At 41.0% G+C, this 20627-nt stretch overlaps 3 protein-coding genes across 3 annotated transcripts; 1 reads left to right on the top strand and 2 right to left on the bottom strand.

The window, feature by feature from the left end:
* Window positions 1-1228: 1228 nt before the first annotated feature.
* On the bottom strand, window positions 1229-2685 carry agr2 (anterior gradient 2). The gene is made up of 7 exons (XM_085377656.1): window positions 2574-2685; window positions 2422-2485; window positions 2282-2334; window positions 2028-2104; window positions 1809-1872; window positions 1389-1472; window positions 1229-1278 (listed from the first exon to the last, which is right to left on the bottom strand). Exons 1-7 carry the CDS (start codon window positions 2683-2685, stop codon window positions 1229-1231), a joined length of 504 nt encoding a protein of 167 aa, XP_085233782.1.
* A 4884-nt stretch (window positions 2686-7569) lies between these two features.
* Window positions 7570-17054, bottom strand: ppp1r10 (protein phosphatase 1, regulatory subunit 10). The gene is made up of 18 exons (XM_085378254.1): window positions 16855-17054; window positions 13636-13745; window positions 13442-13528; window positions 12857-12992; window positions 12727-12778; window positions 12551-12640; window positions 12346-12471; window positions 11895-12003; window positions 11656-11759; window positions 11433-11560; window positions 10978-11134; window positions 10711-10854; window positions 10356-10602; window positions 9918-9993; window positions 9603-9809; window positions 9337-9466; window positions 8858-9220; window positions 7570-8668 (listed from the first exon to the last, which is right to left on the bottom strand). Exons 2-18 carry the CDS (start codon window positions 13740-13742, stop codon window positions 8508-8510), a joined length of 2424 nt encoding a protein of 807 aa, XP_085234380.1. The 5' UTR covers window positions 13743-13745; window positions 16855-17054; the 3' UTR covers window positions 7570-8507.
* Window positions 17055-17866: 812 nt separating this feature from the next.
* mrps18b (mitochondrial ribosomal protein S18B) lies at window positions 17867-20611 on the top strand. Its single transcript, XM_085377348.1, has 7 exons — window positions 17867-17949; window positions 18428-18596; window positions 18679-18776; window positions 18868-18936; window positions 19463-19529; window positions 19615-19674; window positions 20328-20611. The coding sequence occupies exons 1-7, from the start codon at window positions 17869-17871 to the stop codon at window positions 20522-20524; spliced, it is 741 nt and encodes a 246-aa protein (XP_085233474.1). The 5' UTR covers window positions 17867-17868; the 3' UTR covers window positions 20525-20611.
* The last annotated feature ends 16 nt before the right edge of the window (window positions 20612-20627 follow it).

Raw genomic sequence — 20627 nt, 5'->3', positions numbered from 1 at the left:
ACTTTACTGCATACACAGTCTTCTTGAGTCGATTCCTTACCTGAAACTGTCTGACTGACAGACATCGTGCTGACAGATTGCAGATCAGGCGTCATTATATGATTATTTCTTGTTATCAAACAGAGTAGGCAAATCATGCCAGTCTCTGCATGCTGATTGTCACCAGCACATCACTGAATCAGAGTTGTGACAGAAACATTAACTGACCCCAAATCCACTGATTGAAAGCACCAGCACTTTCCAGTTCACAAGTGCTTAACCTAACACTCACAGACTCCAACTGATGCATTTAGCTTCAGTATCCTGCCAGAGGAAAGTTTGATATGCAGGTTGGAGGAGGCGGGGTTTATACTACCAAGCTTGTGGTTAGCAGACGTGCTCTGCCTCCTTGGCCACGGCTGCCTCTGTGCTGGGTGTTATGGTCAGATATTACCACTTTGGTCTGATTCAACAATCTTATCAGTTGTTCATAAGTGAACTTTGCGTGTTCTTTTCAGAGACAAGAGTCTGTCTCCTGACACGTCTCTAGAAGTACATATTTGTATTTTGTGTTTTTCTGATTGCACTGTCATAAACTTGAACACGCTAAACTCTGGTTAGTGTGCAAACTAAATGCTGGGAAAATTGTGGGCAAAAATGTCTGTAACTATTAAACTTTTAATGCCACGCTTTTATTGATCTACTATAATTAAAGGTGAAAGTCTGCACTTCCATCACATTGTAAAAAACCTCCTATAGTGGTGTAAGAGAAAAATGACCGCACAAATAAACACCTTTTGGCCTTTTGAGATAGATACATATAACAAAGTGGTCATTATGGTCAATACAGGCCGAATGCAGTAAAAACTGCTTTTTTCTAGCCCTCCCACACAGCCTTTAAAAGTTAAACATTTAACAGCTGGATGAGTGGAGACCTGATGCAGGCACTGAAGTTAACAGTCATTTCATTATTTTGTTGTTAGTATGATTATTATCATTGATTAAACATAAAGATTTGATTCCACACAGTCTGGCAAATAAGAAGGCAGAGTATCTGTCAGTGAGAACAGCTTCATTTATTTACTCAATATTCCTGTCGTACAGTAATAATAACAAGCATTAGGAAGGAAATCAGGGAGAAAACATTTCAAGTGAAGGTGAAAAGAAGAATTTTTCCAGTGCGTTGTTTCTCATATGTAAACTGTGGAGAAAGCAGCTGTGGATCAGCATCAGTGTGTCTTCCTGGTGCTCACAGCTCAGACTTCAGAAGCTTCTTAGCTTTCTGCATGTTGCCAACCACTGAGGAAGAGACAGGAAATGTTTAATTACACAGTGTAAATGGATGCAAGCAGACAAAAACTGCATCGTGAGGAGTACGCGTCACAGCAAGTATGGGCTGCAGCACTTACAGAGTTTGATGTCACTTGGTTCATAGGCATACATGCGGTTGGCGTAGCGACCAGTGATGTCAGCCCTCACTGTCATTGAGGGGTCTGTGGAGAAATTGGTGCTGGGTAAGTGAAAAAACGCCAGTTGTGTGCATCAAACTATAATTTCATAACATTTCACTATAAAATATCAGATTTTTAACATTTGATTTGTTGTCTCTGAAGTATATTCATTTACACAACAGGTTAGGATGGGCGAGGATTTTCCACAGCACCAATATTTTGGAGACATGGTTGTAACTGATATACAATACAGCTAATTATAGTTAATGTCATTTCCTTGAGAAACATTAAAAGGATTCAGTGCAATAAAACACACTGATAGATGTAATAGTAGTTACCAGTCTATATAAAAGATATGTCCTAATCTCAAGCTCTTACCAACAAAAAGGAGCCTGGGAACATACTGGCCATCAGGGGACAGATGTTTGTCTGTGGTTTCATACTGTAGGAGAAGCAAAAGAACAGTTTTTTTACAGGCACCGTAAACCTACGCGCCAGTGCTGAACCACAAAATGTAATAATGTTAAGTGTGCCTTAAAATGTAATAGAGACTGAAAGACTTTAAAATACTTCATTTTGTCAGGTGTTATAACCTACCACCAGATTAAGGACGATGAAGTCCTCATCAAGGACTTTTTGGACCTCGTTATCCTCGGAGAAGACTTTCTTCAGCGCTGTGGGAGAAAATTGACTTTAAGTTTTATAACTCGGGTGTGTAGAGAAGAGCACCAGGATGACCAAGGTGACATCACATATGAACAAACACACACTCAGTCTTCAAACAGAACAGACTTCTCGCTCGAACAAACACAGTGAGTAACTTAATAAGTGAAACACGAGCAGCTACTCACCCTGGCTGTGTGGGCAGTCTTCAAGGTGAAAGATGACCAACAGGGGCTTGTTCCTAAAATACCAACCAGCCCATCATAAGCTTCAGCAAATTTTAGAGTTAAGTCAAAGTTTGGACTTTTATTTTGAAACTATGTCTTACTTTGACCTGGACCAGTAAAGACCCTCCTCATAAGTCTGAGCCCATATCAGCTGATCGCCCCATCCTGCACAGACAAAGACACCATTAGAGATAAGTGCGTCCTTTACCTCAGTAATACTGGGCTTGATGCGTGAATGAAATGACTCAAATACCTCTGGACAGAGTCTGTGGGACCCTCTTCCCACTCTTGGGGATATATTTTGCAGCAAAGGTAGAGGAAATGGCTACCAGGACCAAGAGCACAGACAGCGCTGATTTAACCATCTTTAGAGTTTTCCTGAAACAGCAAACACAAACCAGCTAGAAATGCATACCAGTTTCAGACTTGAAGCATCAGCCTGTTTGCTAAAGTAACTGCATTCACACTTCGATCAGCACATGAGCTGTTAAAACTTGCAGTAACAGAAAGGGAAGCAAAACTGAAGAGACACTTTTATAGAGAAGACTATTTTAACAGAAATCCAGATACTTTTGTATGACATGCAATTATTTGACATAGTAGAGTATTCACACACAAAAAGGTACAAAGCTATGGCGACAAGTTCTTTAGCTTACCTGTTCCCGAATAGTCAGGTAGAAAATGTGGGCAGATCGTGGACTTGCACTGTCTCTAGCTTCACCTGTCCTGTATTTAAGTACCTGTTGGCTGAGAGCCCACCTTCTTCCCTCCCCCACTTCTCTGTGCAGGAATGCCAGAGTGACGCAAAAGTTTGTTTGCCAACCAACTGCATAGTGAAAGTGGATAATTTGCATTTTCCGTGTGTATGAACAAAGACATCCTGTTGCAAGATCATGATTTAAACATTTTATGTTGGGACTCAACACACCCTTGTCAACCAGAAGAGAACTTGATGGAGCAGCACCTTTTTAAATAATATTAAATCATAATTTGGAAAGGAATAAGAGAAACCATTTACAAATTAAGATTAAAAAAGATATTCATGTAGCCATATTTGTCAGTAAGCAATATCTGAATTTTCTAGACGATATAAGTATTCAGTTATTGTCAAATCACGGTTTGTGTTATCGTTGTGGGGTCTTTACCTTACAATATAAAGGCGTAATTTGGTGCATTTAAATAAAAACTGAATTGAGTGTTTCCTTTGGCTACTACAGCAATAATTAGTGTGATGCACATTTTGCACAGGTGTGATCAGGATGAGTTGGGCTGTTTGGCTTCGATCCATGGCCAAGTCAGCATTAAACGTAGGAAAGCGATCAGAGACTGAATGATGATTGGTCTGCATGTGATTGGTTCAGAGCACAAAGCAGCAACTTGATATCCTCTTTGCTGCAAAGTACACTGCTGTTATAGTCATGCAGAGCATGAATGATGCTTTGCATGAACAAAATGATGACCTGAGCCTTTAGTTTTTCAAAACTAGGACTTGTTAGCAGACGAGAACTAATTCACGATGCACAGAGGTTTGTATCCTGCCTGGTTTTCATCTCAGCTGTCGCCTGTGCACTGCAGCGGGGGTCTCATGGTCACCTAGCTGCTGTCAATAGCAGCTTTGTTCAGGCTCCAGCCATTCTACCTCTCTGATTGAATCAGCCCTTTCACCACAGATCTGCCTGCAGTTTCTAACAGTCCACACACACTTGCTCTCCTCTGCTCAGTTCCAGGAAGTAGAGTAATACATTCATTTGAGTTGAGCAACATTTTTCTTTATGGGCACTAACATATCATAATATGATATGAGATAATATGAGAACATTTGAATTTGCATTTGTATATTCCAGTAACAGACATATTTGGTTTTTTGTCAAAATACTGAATACTAAAACTTTTCCACTCACAGGAACTTTTTATCCAAGCAGCTTTTGTGTAGCTTAAAACAAATGGTTTCTATCTAAGCTAATGACATTCATAAGTCATTAATAGACACAGTTCACGGGTTTCCAGGTTTGTGAAGATCCTCTTCTACCAGGATGTGCTCTTTATTCAATCAGGACCCCCTGACCCGCTGCACTGACAATTGTAATCATTGCACGATAACATGTACACGTACACACTTAGTTATTTATTTGTTTTGTAATGGGGTAAAACAACAGATGACGCAGGAACTGACCAAACAGATTTTATTAGTAACGTACATCAACTTTTGGTGTGATTAAGAAAAGGAAATTGACGTTTTCCCTGTTTTCCCTGGTGTCTCTTGTTGCTGGTGCACTTTGTGTCAGTCTTTGTTGTGTGTGTTCTTCTGTCTGGGTGTGGTGCTCCTTTTCTGCTCCTTCAGCCAACTCACCTGTACACCTGAGACCCATCAGCTAACCGTGACCTGCAGCATCTGTCTCAGCTTAGCTCTCCAGTTCCATTGTCCAGTTCACCCATTGAACTAACACAATGGCTCATTCTGGCCGCTCTGAGGGTCTTCGTGTTATTCGACCTTTTTCCGTAACTCCTTGTTTCCCTGTGCCTCAGGTCCATGACCTGAACCGGCAACGTGAGAAAGACCAGTGACCAGTTGAACCTCATAATCATCATCATGGCCTTTTTGCCATAGTATCTAAAAACTCCAGATCCTCAGTTTGCCATTTAAACCACCATGAACATATCATCATATCTGTTGTATTGAAATGGATGCTAGTTTAGAGCTTTCCAGTTGCATCAACTCACCAAAGACAGATGTAATGCCAGAAGTGAACAGGGCCTATTTCCACAGAATACATTCCACATATTCAGTTCATAAAATTCAATTCATTTTTATTAATATAGTACTGACAGCAGTCACCTCAAGGGGCTTTTATATTGTAGGTTAAATAACCTACAATGTTAGAATTCCACATCTTAGATCCCAACACAAATACTGAAGACATATAAATTCCTTCCACATATTAAACGCCAGATATTTTAAGGCCTTGGTGGCTACTCAACCCTTTGTTCTGGTTTTATCCATTTGATTTCTCTGTCCACGTCTTCTACAGTTTATTTTATTTTTTTTCCCTTTTGGTCATTTTTAACATTTTCTTGTTTTTTGTTTATTTTGTTTTTGAAAATGACAACAAGAAAAACAAAGAACTGAATTAAAAGGGGATAAAACACATATCAGTGACTGAAAAGGTCCAAACGACTATCCTTTGAACATACAATAACAATCTAACAAGATTGCACTAAAACAAAGACCAAAGAAAATTATTAATTAAGAATAAATATTAAATAGAGAGAAGAACTGAAATATATGAGAAAATACCTCCATTTTGTATTGATTTGCCTCAAAAATTGACAATCATTTTTTAACTTTTACACACATTGTCGTCACTATTCCAGATGTTTCCCTCATTTAGAAGATTCCCTCTTTTTTAAATATCCTTTTCTTTTCTTATGTCTATTGAATTTCAAACAACCTCTGAATACATTTTGGGGAGAGATTATCTTGCGCTTTGTATATTATCATAGCAATGATCAGCTAAATCATACAATTTTAAGGCATGCAGTTAAATGAATAATCCATTGGTTGGTTCATAATAATCTTGCTGTGGCTGCAAAGTAAGTACAACGTAAACTGTTGGAGTTGTATGTAGTGATGGGAAAGTAATATTGCAAAACAGGGATGAAATTACAAAAGGAATGTCAACTTCAGCTATGCTTTGGCTTCACTGATGTGACCTGTGACACCCAATCCAGAAGCAAACAAGCTTATGTTCTCAGCCTCTGGTGGTAGTTCAGATCATCTACTGATCAGAAGGTTGGCGGTTCGATCCCTGGCTGCTCCAGTCTGCATGCCAAATACGGGCATGATACTAACCCCAAGTTGTTCTCTGGTGCATCCATCAGAGTATGAAGGTTAGACAGAAAGCACAGAAAAGAAAATCTGTAAATGACACATGGTGTAGAAAGTGCTTTGACAAGGCAGATGGCCTGAACTAAGCCACATGGGCTCTGCACAGGGTGGTGAAGAGAACCAGTTGTTGAAAGGGTGAGAAAAGTGAGGATGCTGGAGGCAGAGTAGAATTGGAGCTGGGTGAGGTTGGTGGCAAGTTAAAAACAGGTCAAGGACCTCAGGCACAGGTAAGCAGGGTAAATGGCCTTTACACATCCAGTCATCCACACATTCACACACTGGTGATGGCAGCTACATTGTAGCCACAGCCACCCTGGTCACATAACACAAAAAGAGGGCTTGATTAAAGTATACATGGAAGTGAGTTTAGTGAAAGAAGGGAAGTAGAGCCCACAGACCACATTTCCAAATATAGACCCAACATACAGATCTGTAGATACTTCAGAAAGTGCAACATTGCATTAGTGTTTAGAAAATAAACACTAATGCAAATCCAAATTCACCAACTGTCTTTAATTATGATAGCTCCCACATACTCATAAGTTGTACATTCCTGAGAACTGTGACCTCGTTTCCCTCAGTTTTGTCTCAAACATCTTTTCTAGGATTATCAGCTAAAGCTGTCCTCAAAAGCATTGCTCTTATGATTTAGTGTCACTCAGCTTTTGATTCACCTTTACTGCTTTGCAGCTTTGTTTCATGTGACACTCCACTTGCATGAGAGGTCGTCATTCATTTAGTGTTCTTCTTTGCTTTTACCCTGACTGCAATTTCCTGTTGAAATCTTCTGTTCCTCGACACAGCACTAAATAAATGTTTCTGTGTTTCTTGCAACAGGATGTGGAAGCAGCTTAGTGATGAGGTGTCCTTACTTCAGCTCCCTCTAATGCCTTTCACTCCTATGAGTTTCTATCTTTGTGTGGTCTATACACCACGGTCAATATTTGCACTAAAGGGCAGGGTTAAAGGCCACTCCTCGTAACACTTCACTCACCAGATGCACTCAGCCCTGCCCTGATAACACGGATCTGACGTCAGCTGTCTCCACACGCACAGAGGATAGACCTGCCTGAACAGGATGTGTTTTCCTGATTTAAAATGAAACACCTGAACTGACAAATATTCCCAAGGTGTTGTTCATCAGTCTGTGCAGTACAGACGCACATTTCACTCAAACTGCTTGTTGCTCACATCAGTCACACTTCAAGGGAAAACACAGCAACACTTGCTCAGTATTTAAACATTTATTTAATACACTGTGTACAAAAGAATTCAACTGAAAATGAATGTGTATGAATTTATTCATACAGTTCATACCTTCACAAAAAAAAAAAATGACAACAAAACCAAAAAAAATCCTGAAGCACACTGTCAAATTTATATAAAAAAAAATGTAGAGGGTGAAAAGTTAAAAAACAAAAACAAAAACAAAAAACCTCTTACAGTCCCACAAGAGACACAAATGACTGTTTTCACAGAAAACACATAATATAGGCGACCCACAGAGGGACTCATCGTTCCCATCTTTAACACTGACAACACAAACCCCTCCTGGATTTAGACGAGTACAGAGGTGACAGGCAGCGGCTCTTCTGACAATAGCATAGCATGTTGTGATTGCCCCACCACGCGCTTACATATGACACACTGCTCTCGGAGAAAAGCAAAAGCAAAGCAAAGGATCTACTCAGATCAGCAGAGTTCATAGCAGCAGTTTTCTCAGGGGTAGGCAAACTCAGGCGGTTTAAGTGTTATGTCTCTTTACAGGCCCAGTTTTCAAAAATCATAGATGAAGTTCAGCTGGTTTTTCTAAAGTTTTGTCTCATGCAGGAAGGGAAAACATTTCCAATTCTTCTGTACAAATCTTACTGATGGTGCAACAAAACTAGAGAGCAACACTATAAGGAGGAAACGAAGTGGTGTGCTGAGTTGGACGTTTTCATTTGGCCAACTCTGTTAATGATTTGGAAAGTGACAAAGCAGACAGGCACCAAGCTGCAGCAATTCAGACGTAGTGGGGACACATGGTAGCCCAATCTCACTGTTAAAAATGAACACGATAAAAACAAAGTCACATCAGTGATCATCTCACAGCCTTCCAGTCATTCATTTACAATCTCTTGTCTTCTCTCTTCTTGTTCTGTCACAGACTCTTCAGTTACCAGCAGCAAGCTTACTGTTCAGGACAGATCATCCTGGTCTTTCCATAATTGTCTAAAGACAGGCGTCTGCATTAATTGGATCGCCGTTAACGGCTACTCTAGTGTCTTTCAGTTATTCCCGGGCTGATGGCAACATCAGCTAGTGGCCATGCTGTGGGTGCTGATTATGTTGGTTGTTAGCGGGGTATTTGGGGGGCAGTGGTGGTCCATTAACACCAGGGTGGTAGAAAGCACAGCTGCCCTCATACCTGCAGCTTCCTTTCATCATGAAGTGACGACAAACAGGCCTCTTGGACATGTCTGCCAGGAGAAAACAGCATTATAGATTTAAGGGTGAAGTATGTGAAACAAAGAAGGTGAGAGCAGCAAATTGGTTACTACTATATGACACTTGTATTCAGTACATTTGAGTGAAACATACTCTAAATGCTTCTGCACAGTCTGCAAACTTTGCAAACACATTTAAAATAAGACTTGAAAATAAGGTACCATTCATATTGTTGTGTCCTCCTCCTCTGGGACCTCCTCGCCCTCTGCCTCTAAATCCTGGGTCTCCTCCTCCCCGACCACGGCCTCCTCGGTGAAAGTGCCCCCCTCTGTGGGGCCCTCCTCTCATCGAGTCATCTCCCCAGTAGTTGCCGTCTCCTCTCCCCTGACCTGGCGGTGGTCCCATCATGCGTGGGCCTCCACCGCCACTGAAAGGTGGTCCGTGGTTGTGAGGGGGCGGGGGGTGGTTAAACCGAGGACCACCGGGTGAACTGTTGGGCGGGTAGCCACCATTCATGGGCATCTGCATGTGCATGGTGTTCATGCTGTTCATGCCTGGACCATGTCCCAGCAGACCCTGGTTGACTGCAGAGGAAGAAAAAGAAGAAGTAAGAAACAGACGGACACGACCCTACGGTAACATATTTAATATAACAATTTAATTTAACAGTTAAAGATGAAAATGAATTCAGTTAATTCACCTGGTGGAGGTCCACTCTGGTTCTGGTTCTGATTCTGAGTCTGCTGGAGGGAGCCCAGCAGCTGTTTAATTTTATCTGAGAAGTCTGGTTGCTTTATCAACTCTTCAGTAGACTGGTTACCAGAGGGCCCCTGATGATAGACAGTTGTCATTAGTTACACTGGCCAGTAACAACAAAAAGAAAACTTAAACCAAGTGCAGAGATATTTTACAAAAACTTCCATAATTAGAAAAGATGCTACTTTGTGATGATTGTCCTGTATTTACCATTATGGATGTCAGCAGCTCCTGTATATTGACAGAGGGAGGCACAGTGCTGCTGACAATGTTGGAGGCTGGTGGGCTGCGGGAACTGTTGTTCAGGTTACCAATGAGATTGGCCAAGACAGGCGGCAGCTTGGCGCTCTCGCCAGAGCCTGGTTGTGACGTCGTGTCCATAGGTTCTACGTAGCCGTCATCCTGCATTGACGAGTCCTGGATTGGAAATCAGACTGAGAGCTTAGTAGGCTGGTGGTACACATGTAGAATATGTAAATGACAAGAAATAGAATTGTAGAGAGTGTGTGTGTTTAGTGAGCCAACCTCATCGAGTGGGATGAGACGGGGGGGCATGGGTTCATACGGCTCTGGATCTGGTTCGTGTGGACTGTCAGGCACACTGATGATGAGAAAGGAAAGAACACTGTAAACACCAAATTCTGGTTTTAATAACAGGACAATTTAACTTTTTGGTATGAACATGGTAAGACTCGTTTCTTAGAGTGGCCTAAAGTGGCTTTTCCTCATTTTCTCTCAGACCACAACAATGGCGGATGCCCATACAAAGCAAGACCAAAGCTACTAATATGAAGAAATGTATGTATGTAAATGATGCTTGAAATTGTAATCTCAGGCACACAACTGAGGGCGTAGCAGCACACATACTGTTGAAATGTCTTCTTCTACATTTTGGCATCTGTAATGCACAGCTTGATCCTGGAAAAATGCACTTACTAACCACCACGGATACATATGCCCTACCTCTCTTTGCTGAGAAAGATCTCTTGCAGGATGCCCATTTCACGGTCTCTTTGGGTGAGTTTCTCTGTGCTGTTTGCACCTGAAGTAACAAGACTGCCAGCCAGCGTCAGGGGTCTTGGGGGTGTCCAGGGGACTCTTTCTTCCATGGTATCATGGGAAAGCCGACGAGCCATTTCAAATGTCTGCCGGTCCATCATTAGCTCTCGTTTTGCCGCCTCACCGAAGTCCTTAATTTTGTTGACATTGACTGTGAATTAAGTATAATAGCATTAATAGTTGTTGTTTTTTGATGATTTACAGACCAACTGTAAAAAGTCAACTCAAACACTTTGGTATTTGAACCCTCCAGCTTTACCTCTTTCTGTCTCGTCCAGATCAAAGTAAAAATAGTGTTTGAGCTGCTCCTCTTCAGCCCAGTGAACCGTCTTCTTCTTCTTGCCTTTCTTGGTCAAGCTTTCTTCTTCTCCACGTGGCTCTGCCAGTGCATTTGGTTTCTCGCCTGTAAACAAGACCCAACAAGGAAAACATTTTATGCTCGTTTCCAACAAAACAAGAAAACACCCTGGAGGCAACATGTGCTCATTACAAATCATCATCCTCATCATCATCTTCAAGAACTAACCATTGTCAGAGGGCTCTGGGTCCTCAGAGGGAACAGGGGTCCCAGGCTGCTCAGGTTCCTGGTTTTCATCTGCAAGAGTGCTGGAAGCAGCACTTTCTGGAGATGCTGGTTTTGTAGAAGATGCAGAATATACAGGTTTGCTGTCGAATGGGCTTGCCTAAAGGAGACAAGGCAACAGTGGTGAGTATCTGGTGAGAAAAACCAACGATTCTGTGCAGTTTCTGTGTCTCACACAACAACAGACTAAAGAATTCTATACAAATTAACAGAAATACAGCAAAACAATGTCTATAATTTTCTGTCAAGCAAAAAGATTAATTCTGGGGATATTTACATAAAACACAACAATAATTTTAAAAATGACAAAATTACTAAATTAATTAAGAACAACAACAACAAGGAAACAAAATCTTAAATAAAATCTGAGGTCAGACTGTCCTGAGATCCATCACTACCTTGTTAGTTGTGGGGGAGACCACCTTGGTACTAGCTGTAGCGTTAGCACTGGGTTTCTTTTTCTTGATCTTGATCCCGGGAACTGGGGCAGAGTTCAGAGCATCTAGGAAGCCAGTGCACTCCATTGCTGCAGGAAGAAAAGAAAACAAGATTACTGATACGTCACCATCATGTCCTTGTATTTAAGAGCAAAAGTTCTTCGGTGGGTATATGTGAACTCACGTTGTGCGGGAATGATTTTGACTTTGATCTCCTTGGCGGAATTGGAGGGTGTATTTAGAGGTTTATACTTTTTCTCCTGAGGTGGAGCATCTCCTGAGCCAGAGCTGTAGATGAAAAAAATGAACACAAGAAGAAAAATGTCAGTACTGCAGTGTTAGTACCACCTGAGGGCACCTGTGAGAAAGCTACAAGACTATGATGCTTTGCTCACAGAACAGGCTGTTGTGGAGGTGCAATACCTGTGTCGTTTGAGGACTGGAGGCTTGATGTTGTACTTGCTACCCAGCTGTGGGGCAGCTGGCGTCTTCTTAGGAGGGGCTGGGTTGGGAGGGTCTCCGATTTCCAGTCCTAAGTAACATAAAACACTGATGCTCACAAAGAACTTAAACAATTCCATTTTATTTATTTACTACAACTTCAGAACAACAGTCCCCTTAAGGTGCTTTATATTGTAAGGAAACCCAGTTTTAGAAAGAACCCCAACAATAACACAGACATTTATGAGCAATCATTTGGCAACAGTGGTAAGAATAAACTCCCTTTTAACAGGAAGTTTCCCTTAGGCGAGCCAGGCTCAAGGAGGGGCAAAGTTGGTGAGGGAAACGACAAAAGCAGAGGGAGGCAAAGAAAGACAAAGAGACAGACAAGACACACTATTGGAGAAAGAGCCAAACAGCTCTCCACCTTTACCTATGGAGCGAATCTTAGTGTGGCTGGGTGCATGAGCTTTGGGTTTGTCCTTCTTCTCCTCATCTCCACCTTTTTCCTTCAAGTCACGCACAGGCACCTTAGTCTCCTCTTTCTTCTTTTTCTTATCTATAAAAGACATATAGAAAGTCTTTAAATCTGATGCCTACAGGATACTTTGATGCCAAAAAGAAAAGTAGATCTGTACCTGCAGGAGAGGTGGTACTGGCTGAGACACTTTGGGAGCGGATTGTAGCCATCCAGCCATCCACAAGCACAGCAGCCAATTTCCTCAATTCTACAAACAAAAGACAACACAATAAATTGAAAATACACTGCTGCCTATATTTAAGAGGTTTCATTTCTAATGTAAAACTAACTCACCCTCAGTCTCCGCACTCTTGCTCAGCTGCTTCACCAACTTGGCAGTATTGTTCTGGGACAGATTAAAAGCAGGTTAGATGTTATTGTTTCTCTATAGATTACAACTATAAACACAACAATAAAAAAATACCTGTTTTAGGTGATCGACTTTAAGGGGCAACTTCTGCAGTGTTAGCAGGATAAGTTGAAGTAGAGGAGAGTTGTTGGTGGTTTTGGAGTAGGTGAGCCAGGCATTAAGCAGCTTGTAGCCACCAACTCTGATAAACCTAAGTGAAAGAGCGAACAACAAATTATAGAGAAGGCATGCAAGGATAGACAGAAATTGAATAACCAGCAGGTTTTGCCACAACACTATTTTACTGGAACAAATAATTAAAAACAACAGTTGGGTAAATTACACAAACACACAATTGTTCTATAAACCTCCCACCCCAATTTTAAACCTACACTCCAGAAAGTACTAAAATAACTTCACACAGCTCTATTCATGCTACAAACAGGGATGTGTATGCTGACACAGTACATATGCAAACATCGACAGCGTGGTGGCGCCTCGGGGGAGGGTGCTTGGATGTGTTTGGATGAAAAATATAAGAAGTCAAAAAAAAAAAGTGTGACTTGAACTGAAAGTTAACAGCTGTCATGCTTTTATCAAGTCCAGTGAATGAGAGTAACAGAATAGAAACGTGACCACAGGATGTGATTTCCAGCATACCTGTTAAGAACATCGTGGGATTTCGTCTGCAGCAGGATGTTCAGGTACATACATCTACTGACCATCTTAGTTGAAGCTTTCATCAGGCTGCATTGGGAAAAGGTGTTTAGAAATCATTGAGTTAAAGTCCTGAACTAAAGGTGTTGTTCACAGTGAGTGCATATTCACATTTCAATTTCATGTCAGTTCTTTACCTAAACACTTTTGGGACTCCTTCCAGACTGCGGAGCTCTCCATCCTTGCCCAGCAGAGCCTCCACACCTTTCAAAATCTCTCTTGGGTCTACTGGTCGCCCTGCCATACCCTAAAACACAATACTATATTAAATACACTCATCTACATCACACAGCTGTATTACATTTGTGTTATATGGAGATGTTTTGTCTGTCGTAATAAGTATCACATCAAGTGTGGGCTATTTGTCTGCCAGATAGAAAAACAGGGCACCGTCCAACAGAATTCCAACCAGACTGTCTTTTAGACTTTTGACTAAGACTACAACCACCCACCCCACACACACACGCGCTTCTCAGGGACACACATTGACAACTGTATTAATCAGATCCCTTAAAATGTGTCAGAACAACAAAGTTACAGCAGAGTCAGCCAACAACCACTAACACATTCAGATTCCACTTTGAAACCGGTCCTACAGCAGCTCAGAGGATGACAGCACCAACCTGTTCAAGGACATTCCACCAAGAACACACGTGCCACCATACGCCAACAAGGCCCTATTATATCCACTGTACTGCACCAAAGGAGGCCTCTATGACCAACTATCTAAGAAATCATTTAAATGTGTGTGTATATGCGTGTGTGTGTGTGTGTGTAGAAACACAATCTGAAACACAAATCACCAAGTACAGACAGTCAGTAGCATTTTCTTGCAGCCATATAGCCATAACGGTTATATGTGCTGTGCTGTCTTGTACTTGAGGTGTTTGGAGTACCAGCTGCAGTAAAGTAGTGACCAGGCCGGGTCACTGCTACTTGCTCTTCAGTACCACAGGGGGTCTGCTCTCTGGGACTTTCACTTGCAGGACAGCACATTGCCATAATGCTTTCATTTTGTGTGCGAGGAAACCCTGTTTATTCCATTTCAAGCTACAATTAAAGAAGCAGGAGCAACGCAGACAACTATGCACATTTATAAAGTTCATGTACAAAGCTTCACACCTGCCATTAATCGTTTTTATTTATTTCAATATTTCACTACTAAAATAAAAAAGAATATTGAAAATCTATTTACCTTGGATTTCATATGCTTATTTCATCATACATTTCCACTTATGTATCACAGCTATATAAAATAGTTCAAAATATCCAAAGAGAATACTTTTAAGTAATGCTGAATATGACTTATCAGTGTTTGTTTTTAATAACATACATCTATCACAGTCATATTCATTTGTGCAAAAAATATAACTTTGTAAGAAAAAGAGAAAACAAACAAATACTTTATACAAACAAAATCTACTGTCATTAATTAATTATGACATCTAATGAAAAGGTGAATGGTACAAAGATTATATGCAATGAAAAAATAAAATATGATTAAAAAGAACTGTATGAAGAATGAAATGCTTGGAAACTGTGACATTAGTTTGTTAATCTTCACCTGTGGTCATGTGATCATAGTGTCAGTTTCTCTGTACTGGATTATTCTGTTTTAATGAGATAACTGACAGTTATCCCAGCCAGAAGGCACAAGTCTAGCCACTTACTGCCACCTATAGGTTAGTTTTTGCACATTGGCACTGCACTCTCTGTAGTAACAACACATTTTAAATGGAAACACCTGTTAAAGCTGTCACAAATTAAAGTGACTGTAAAGTTTAAAGGTGTTGGGTGTTTACTTACTTTTCATCTTTGAAAAGTGCAATATGAGCCAAACACAAACAGTGAACACTCAAGCACATTTGAATGCTCCAGTGTTTTAGATTATTATTGTGTTAATCTGAATAACCCTCAAATGATTCATAATATAACTGCTCGAACTGACCTTTATAATAAGCATGCACTTTATTTTCTTTCAATGCATTTCGTAATGAAACATTTTGCCAATTTATGGAAATGTCATGATGTGAGGAATCAGTTAGGTCTTACCCGCGTAACTGTTGTAGTAGAAGTTTTATATAGTCTCAGACCTCCACAACACTGCAAATAACTCAAATCCTGTAAATGTCACAATTGTTACACATATACACACAATCAGTGGTTATACATGACCCTGGTTGCTGGTTCAGGAGGAGAAGCAGTTTTGCATAGACATACTGTGGTGTTACTACACATCACCAATACCTTATGTAAAACAAATGTATGGCTTTCTATGCTTGGAACAAATATATCGTCACTGTATCGTTCATGGTTACTCAACAGACGGCAAATTGAATATATTCAATCAAGAAGCCTCAGAAGAAATCGAGCAACAGTGTAAAACGCCCTCTGTTATATAAGGGCAACTGAAGCAGCCTATAAAAGGCTGCTTCTTAACCTGAAATCTGTCACAGCAGAGGGCAGGCCTGCTCCTGCTCTCAGCTGCTTGACGAAGGGGAGGGAGGAGGAGGCTGCCTGCTAATCAGAGCACTCCCTCTGTTAACCACTTCGGCGACAACCCAGCTCCTTCACAAACAATCGCTGTCACAGCGGAGACAGTACTGATGGAATAACACAGCGAGCACCATATGCGTATCAAAGTCAGACAATGCGATGGCGTATGAGTCTATACTTGATCTGCACAGCCGTTTGCCAAATACTCCAAATGTAGTTCCGAGGAAAACACGGCTAGCCCTCGGAGCTGTCCCGAGGACAAAAAGCAAATCGCAACTAGTCCACCATATTTGTCAATCCTGTTTGCTCCCCGGTCATCTTGCAATCTTTATCCTCAGATTGCCGAGTACCTGGTTTAGGCTTTTCGTGAACTCCCTGTGCTATAATTATCGTCATTTAAACACACACGCATACACACATACACATACAGTGCTTCACAAAATGTCCACAATCCTCAAACTAACGCAATCTTTATGTATAGATTGCGGTGGGTGTTCGTTCCGTGGATCAGCCCCTACAAAACAAAATCTGGCAGGCAAAAAGTCCGGCTTCATGATCTGGAAAGTTCCCTTCTGTGCCTACGGCAATCTTTATGAACAGATTGCTTATGGTTATTTTACGAATTTTCCAGTTATATCTTTATTTGTATAATTACTCAATTCCGTCTCACACACGAAGAAACGGAGCATTTTGCTTCCGTCCACGTTCCTGTGTGAGCTCATACTACAAGGCTATGCTCAAATTATTTGCTAAGAACCAAGCTAACATACGGTGCCTGCTAGCCAGCTACCGCTAGGTAGCCTATTGTCTACGACTAATTTCATTTGAGGAATTTCAATTCAACTTCAAAATCAACTTACTATTGATAATATAGATCCTCAGCGTCTCGGGAATATTATAGTGTGCTTTTAAGGCACTTATAGATCCTATTTAAATAATTTTATGTCTTCAACCTTCATGGTTTTAATTTCAACTGAAAAACTTCTTGTGGGTGGGGCTGTGATAGCTAAATGCTAGCCTTTCCTTCAGGAACAAACTGGAGGCAAAAATAGTAATCAAATGTCCATTACTTGAAGAAAAAACATGAATTTGAGTTGTTCAAAGTCCTCGACGGCTCAGTCTTCGGGAAAGCAAATTCATACCTGAAAAACACACAGAAAGCGCACATTTAATTTCATTTGTTTACAAAATTCCCATCCATCATCAACATCAACGTCCTTGAATGTTTTGTTTTATACACTCAGCAGTAATTTCGCATTAAGAGCTGAACAATGCGTCGAAAATAAGCCCCTCTGTTTTTCTGACTTGACTTACCTTTGACCAAATCCAGGAATAAGCGCGTGTAGGAGGGATTTACCTTTTATACTACGTGACGTTTTTAACGTCACCGGAAACGTTTTTTTTACGTTTTCGTTGAAACAAAATGGAGGATAACGGTCGTTCTTTGCCAATCAAGGACAATATGGCGCATCTCACATTGTTGGAAATCTAATTTTGAATTACTCCTCGTAATCGCCATTAATGCGTTAAATTTTTGTATAATTCGAATCAGACAAAACTACATCAACATATTTTATCGACAAACCCCAGTTTTACTGATTCTTAGATATTTAAATTTAGTAAACAATATTCCTTCAAAATGGCGACTAGTCTTTTTGTTTGTCACGTGCTATAATGTCACATGTTTGTGCTAACGGGAACGCCTCATTTTTAAAATAATCGTCTTTATTCAACTAATTGAAATGAAAATGGCAGGATTGAGTTTTGCATCAACTAAGATTGATTTATTACCGAAATGATTTAGATTTAGATTATATACTTGAGAAGCAACTTAACCTTTCACCTTTTACCTCTAACCCGGGTAGGATCTGAAAATGGCTACCTCCATGAAGTACATCGCGACGTTTTTATGTCGTGTGTCGCCTTTAATTTCGTATTCAGTTCGTCAGTATCAGGTATTATATTTCATTAAAACGATGTGACGTGCTGACTAACACATTACATGTATGGTCGAATATTAAGTGCGGGGAAAACGCTGGATGCTGCCTTGTTGTGTTGTACCGCTTTTGTTAGTGCTGTGGTTTTTCTACCACATAGACATTGGTCCTACGGATATCAGATATCTGTTTGTAAGTGAGGCATAATAATTAAATGAAAACACTAATTGATATGTTTTTCATCACGATAGTGGTTTAGCTGGTCTTTAGTTGGTGTGTGCTCCAGTATAGATCTATATCACGCTGCTCCTGCCTGGGGGTGGAGTGGTTTACAGCTTAGTGACACTTCATTTGATTGAACTGGGGTTGATATACAAGTTATTTAGAATTAGACTCTAAACAGTTTTTCAAAGTTCTCAAATGGCTTTAGGCTACATTTATGAAAAGGACGTTTTGATGTTTTATGGTGTGATGAGGTCATTTCTTGTGCTTTCAGTCCCGTCTACAGAGGCTACCTGCAAGGACATGTCTTTCTTTGTCTCCATTTATACATCCCAGACACTCGTACTGCAAAGCAGCATCGCTTCAGGACGAGGCTGTTGCTCAGGCTACTGAGGCTTTAGCCCGCTACAAGGACAGGCCCTGGGATTACCTGGAGAGTGAAGGTAAGTGTCCGTAGGTACCTCGACAGACGTGTTGCCTTCTGTCCACATTTTGTGATCTCATTGCTTTTCCTTACCCTGACAGAGTATATTGAAAGGTATGGAAGCAGTCCAGTGTGGGCTGACTACAGGAGGAACCACAAAGGAGGCATCCCCCCTCAGAAGACTCGCAAGACTTGCATTGTAATATTTCAGTTGTTTGTTGTTGTTGTTTTTTAACCACAGATCACTTATGTTAAGATTGTCAAAATAACCAGGGCACTTCTGTCTCTAGAGAGGTGACAAGATATGTGGAAACCCCTGCCCAATTTGTCGTGATCCAAACATCATCATTCACCATCAGGTGGGTTACTATGTTGGTCTCACACACACCAACTAAGGACTTGGAGAATATTGAAGTTTTCTGTATTGAGCCGGAGCTTTTGGGCCAGATTAAATTTTTTTAAATAAATAATATTGTTCTTATGATGTGAAGTTTTTATCTTGGCGCGTATCAGCGACAGGCCAGTATCAGCTGTAGTTTTCTTATACATCACGTGGTTGGCAAAAATAAATTGCATGTCTGATTTGTCTGCAGATCAGTACTTTCATTTTTTTGACACTAATGAAAAGAACAAAGCAGAATGAGAACATCTTGTCAGCTACTTCTCTCAGTAATGAATGATCAGAGCGTCTTTATGACAGTTTGGTCATAACCCTGCACAGCAGCAGCCTGCTGGAGGTCATTTTGTAGGGCAGTGGTCCTCCTCATACAAAGGAGTAGATACTGGTCCTGTGGCTGCGCTGTTACTCTGCTATGGTCCTCTCCAGCTCTTCACGTGTAAAAAGTCTATCATTTGTTGGTAAGCTGCAATTTATTTTTCTTGCAGAATGTCAAGTTGTTGCAGCAATTCATTAGTCCCCACACTGGAATGGTGTTGGATTCCACTCGAACTGGCAAGTTGTAATACCACCAATGTTAGGAAGTGTATTAATGCAGCAGGATGTTCCACTCATGTTCTGATGGTTCTGCCGCCTTCAGGTGTGTGTATGAAACAGCAGAAGAAGCTAAATGAGGCAGTTGACACAGCACAAGATCACGGTAGGTGAATCGTGATAGCCTTAGCTGCCACTCATCTCCACCAGAGCACTTTATAACACTTATACTGCACTTTATAGTGCATTTATAGCACCTTTTTAAATAAGCACACCTTCTTGCACTAATCTTTTCTAGTGCAACAACTACCATCTTCTGTGCAACCCATTTAATTTGTCTAACTTCCAGCTTAGCTACATGCTAGGTAACTGGCTCAGTCTTAAAGTATAGTTTCAGGCTACAAGTTAAGAACTATGACCTCAAATGTAGTTTTATTTGCTGTTAGAAATAAAATGAAATGACACGAGTGGTAAGTCGTGTCAAGCGGGCGATTGTGGCTCAAGAGTTGGGAGTTCGTCTTGTAATCGGAAGGTTGCCGGTTCGAGCCCCGGCTCCGACAGTCTCGGTCGTTGTGTCCTTGGGCAAGACACTTCACCCGTTGCCTACTGGTGGTGGTCAGAGGGGCCGGTGGCGCCAGTGTCTGTCAGTGCGCCCCAGGGTGGCTGTGGCTACAATGTAGCTGCCATCACCAGTGTGTGATTGTGTGGATGATTGTGTATAGTGTAAAGCGCTTTACAAACACAGACCATTTACCATTTAAGTTACAGCTACTGATGAGAGAACAAAGACATCATTTTAAAAACACTCTTCTCTTCTAGGCTTGCTTCCTTTTCAGATTCCATATGTGGAATTTTCAGGGGAGGACTACTCCAATTCCCATGATGCTGTGGGCTCCACACCACCACCCTCATCCTTAACTTTAGGTGACAACTGGTATACATGGTATGGGGAAATACTTCCTGATGAGAATGAAGTGGCTAAAGTCAAAAAGACATATAAAGCTTACTTAAAGTGAGCGAGGCGCTGATCATGCTGTTGCAAAAATGAGTTTGTTTTTAGCCCCTGTGATGTTTGTTCTGCAGGTGCACAAAGCTGTACAATAAACCACAATGAAAAAT

Source organism: Diplotaxodon limnothrissa, linkage group LG18 (genome assembly GCF_057381915.1).
Source record: "Diplotaxodon limnothrissa isolate DT_005_m linkage group LG18, D_limnothrissa_male_GT1.1, whole genome shotgun sequence".
Lineage (NCBI taxonomy): Eukaryota > Metazoa > Chordata > Actinopteri > Cichliformes > Cichlidae > Diplotaxodon > Diplotaxodon limnothrissa.
This window is presented reverse-complemented; position numbering and strand designations above follow the sequence as displayed.

What these genes read in the sequence shown, in the direction of transcription:
- agr2 (XM_085377656.1), bottom strand. Translation starts at nt 2,685, where the DNA reads ATGGTTAAATCAGCGCTGTCTGTGCTCTTGGTCCTGGTAGCCATTTCC. An exon ending in CTTTACTGGTCCAGGTCAAA is followed by an intron (nt 2,335 to 2,421) that starts GTAAGACATAGT and finishes TTGGTATTTTAG; the next exon opens with GAACAAGCCCCTGTTGGTCA. An exon ending in ACCAAGTGACATCAAACTCT is followed by an intron (nt 1,279 to 1,388) that starts GTAAGTGCTGCA and finishes TCTCTTCCTCAG; the next exon opens with TGGTTGGCAACATGCAGAAA.
- ppp1r10 (XM_085378254.1), bottom strand. Translation starts at nt 13,742, where the DNA reads ATGGCAGGGCGACCAGTAGACCCAAGAGAGATTTTGAAAGGTGTGGAG. An exon ending in CCAGTCCTCAAACGACACAG is followed by an intron (nt 11,760 to 11,894) that starts GTATTGCACCTC and finishes TTTCATCTACAG; the next exon opens with CTCTGGCTCAGGAGATGCTC. An exon ending in CCCAGAGCCCTCTGACAATG is followed by an intron (nt 10,855 to 10,977) that starts GTTAGTTCTTGA and finishes TCTTGTTTACAG; the next exon opens with GCGAGAAACCAAATGCACTG.
- mrps18b (XM_085377348.1), top strand. Translation starts at nt 17,869, where the DNA reads ATGGCTACCTCCATGAAGTACATCGCGACGTTTTTATGTCGTGTGTCG. An exon ending in ATTCAGTTCGTCAGTATCAG is followed by an intron (nt 17,950 to 18,427) that starts GTATTATATTTC and finishes TTGTGCTTTCAG; the next exon opens with TCCCGTCTACAGAGGCTACC. An exon ending in TGACACAGCACAAGATCACG is followed by an intron (nt 19,675 to 20,327) that starts GTAGGTGAATCG and finishes CTTCTCTTCTAG; the next exon opens with GCTTGCTTCCTTTTCAGATT.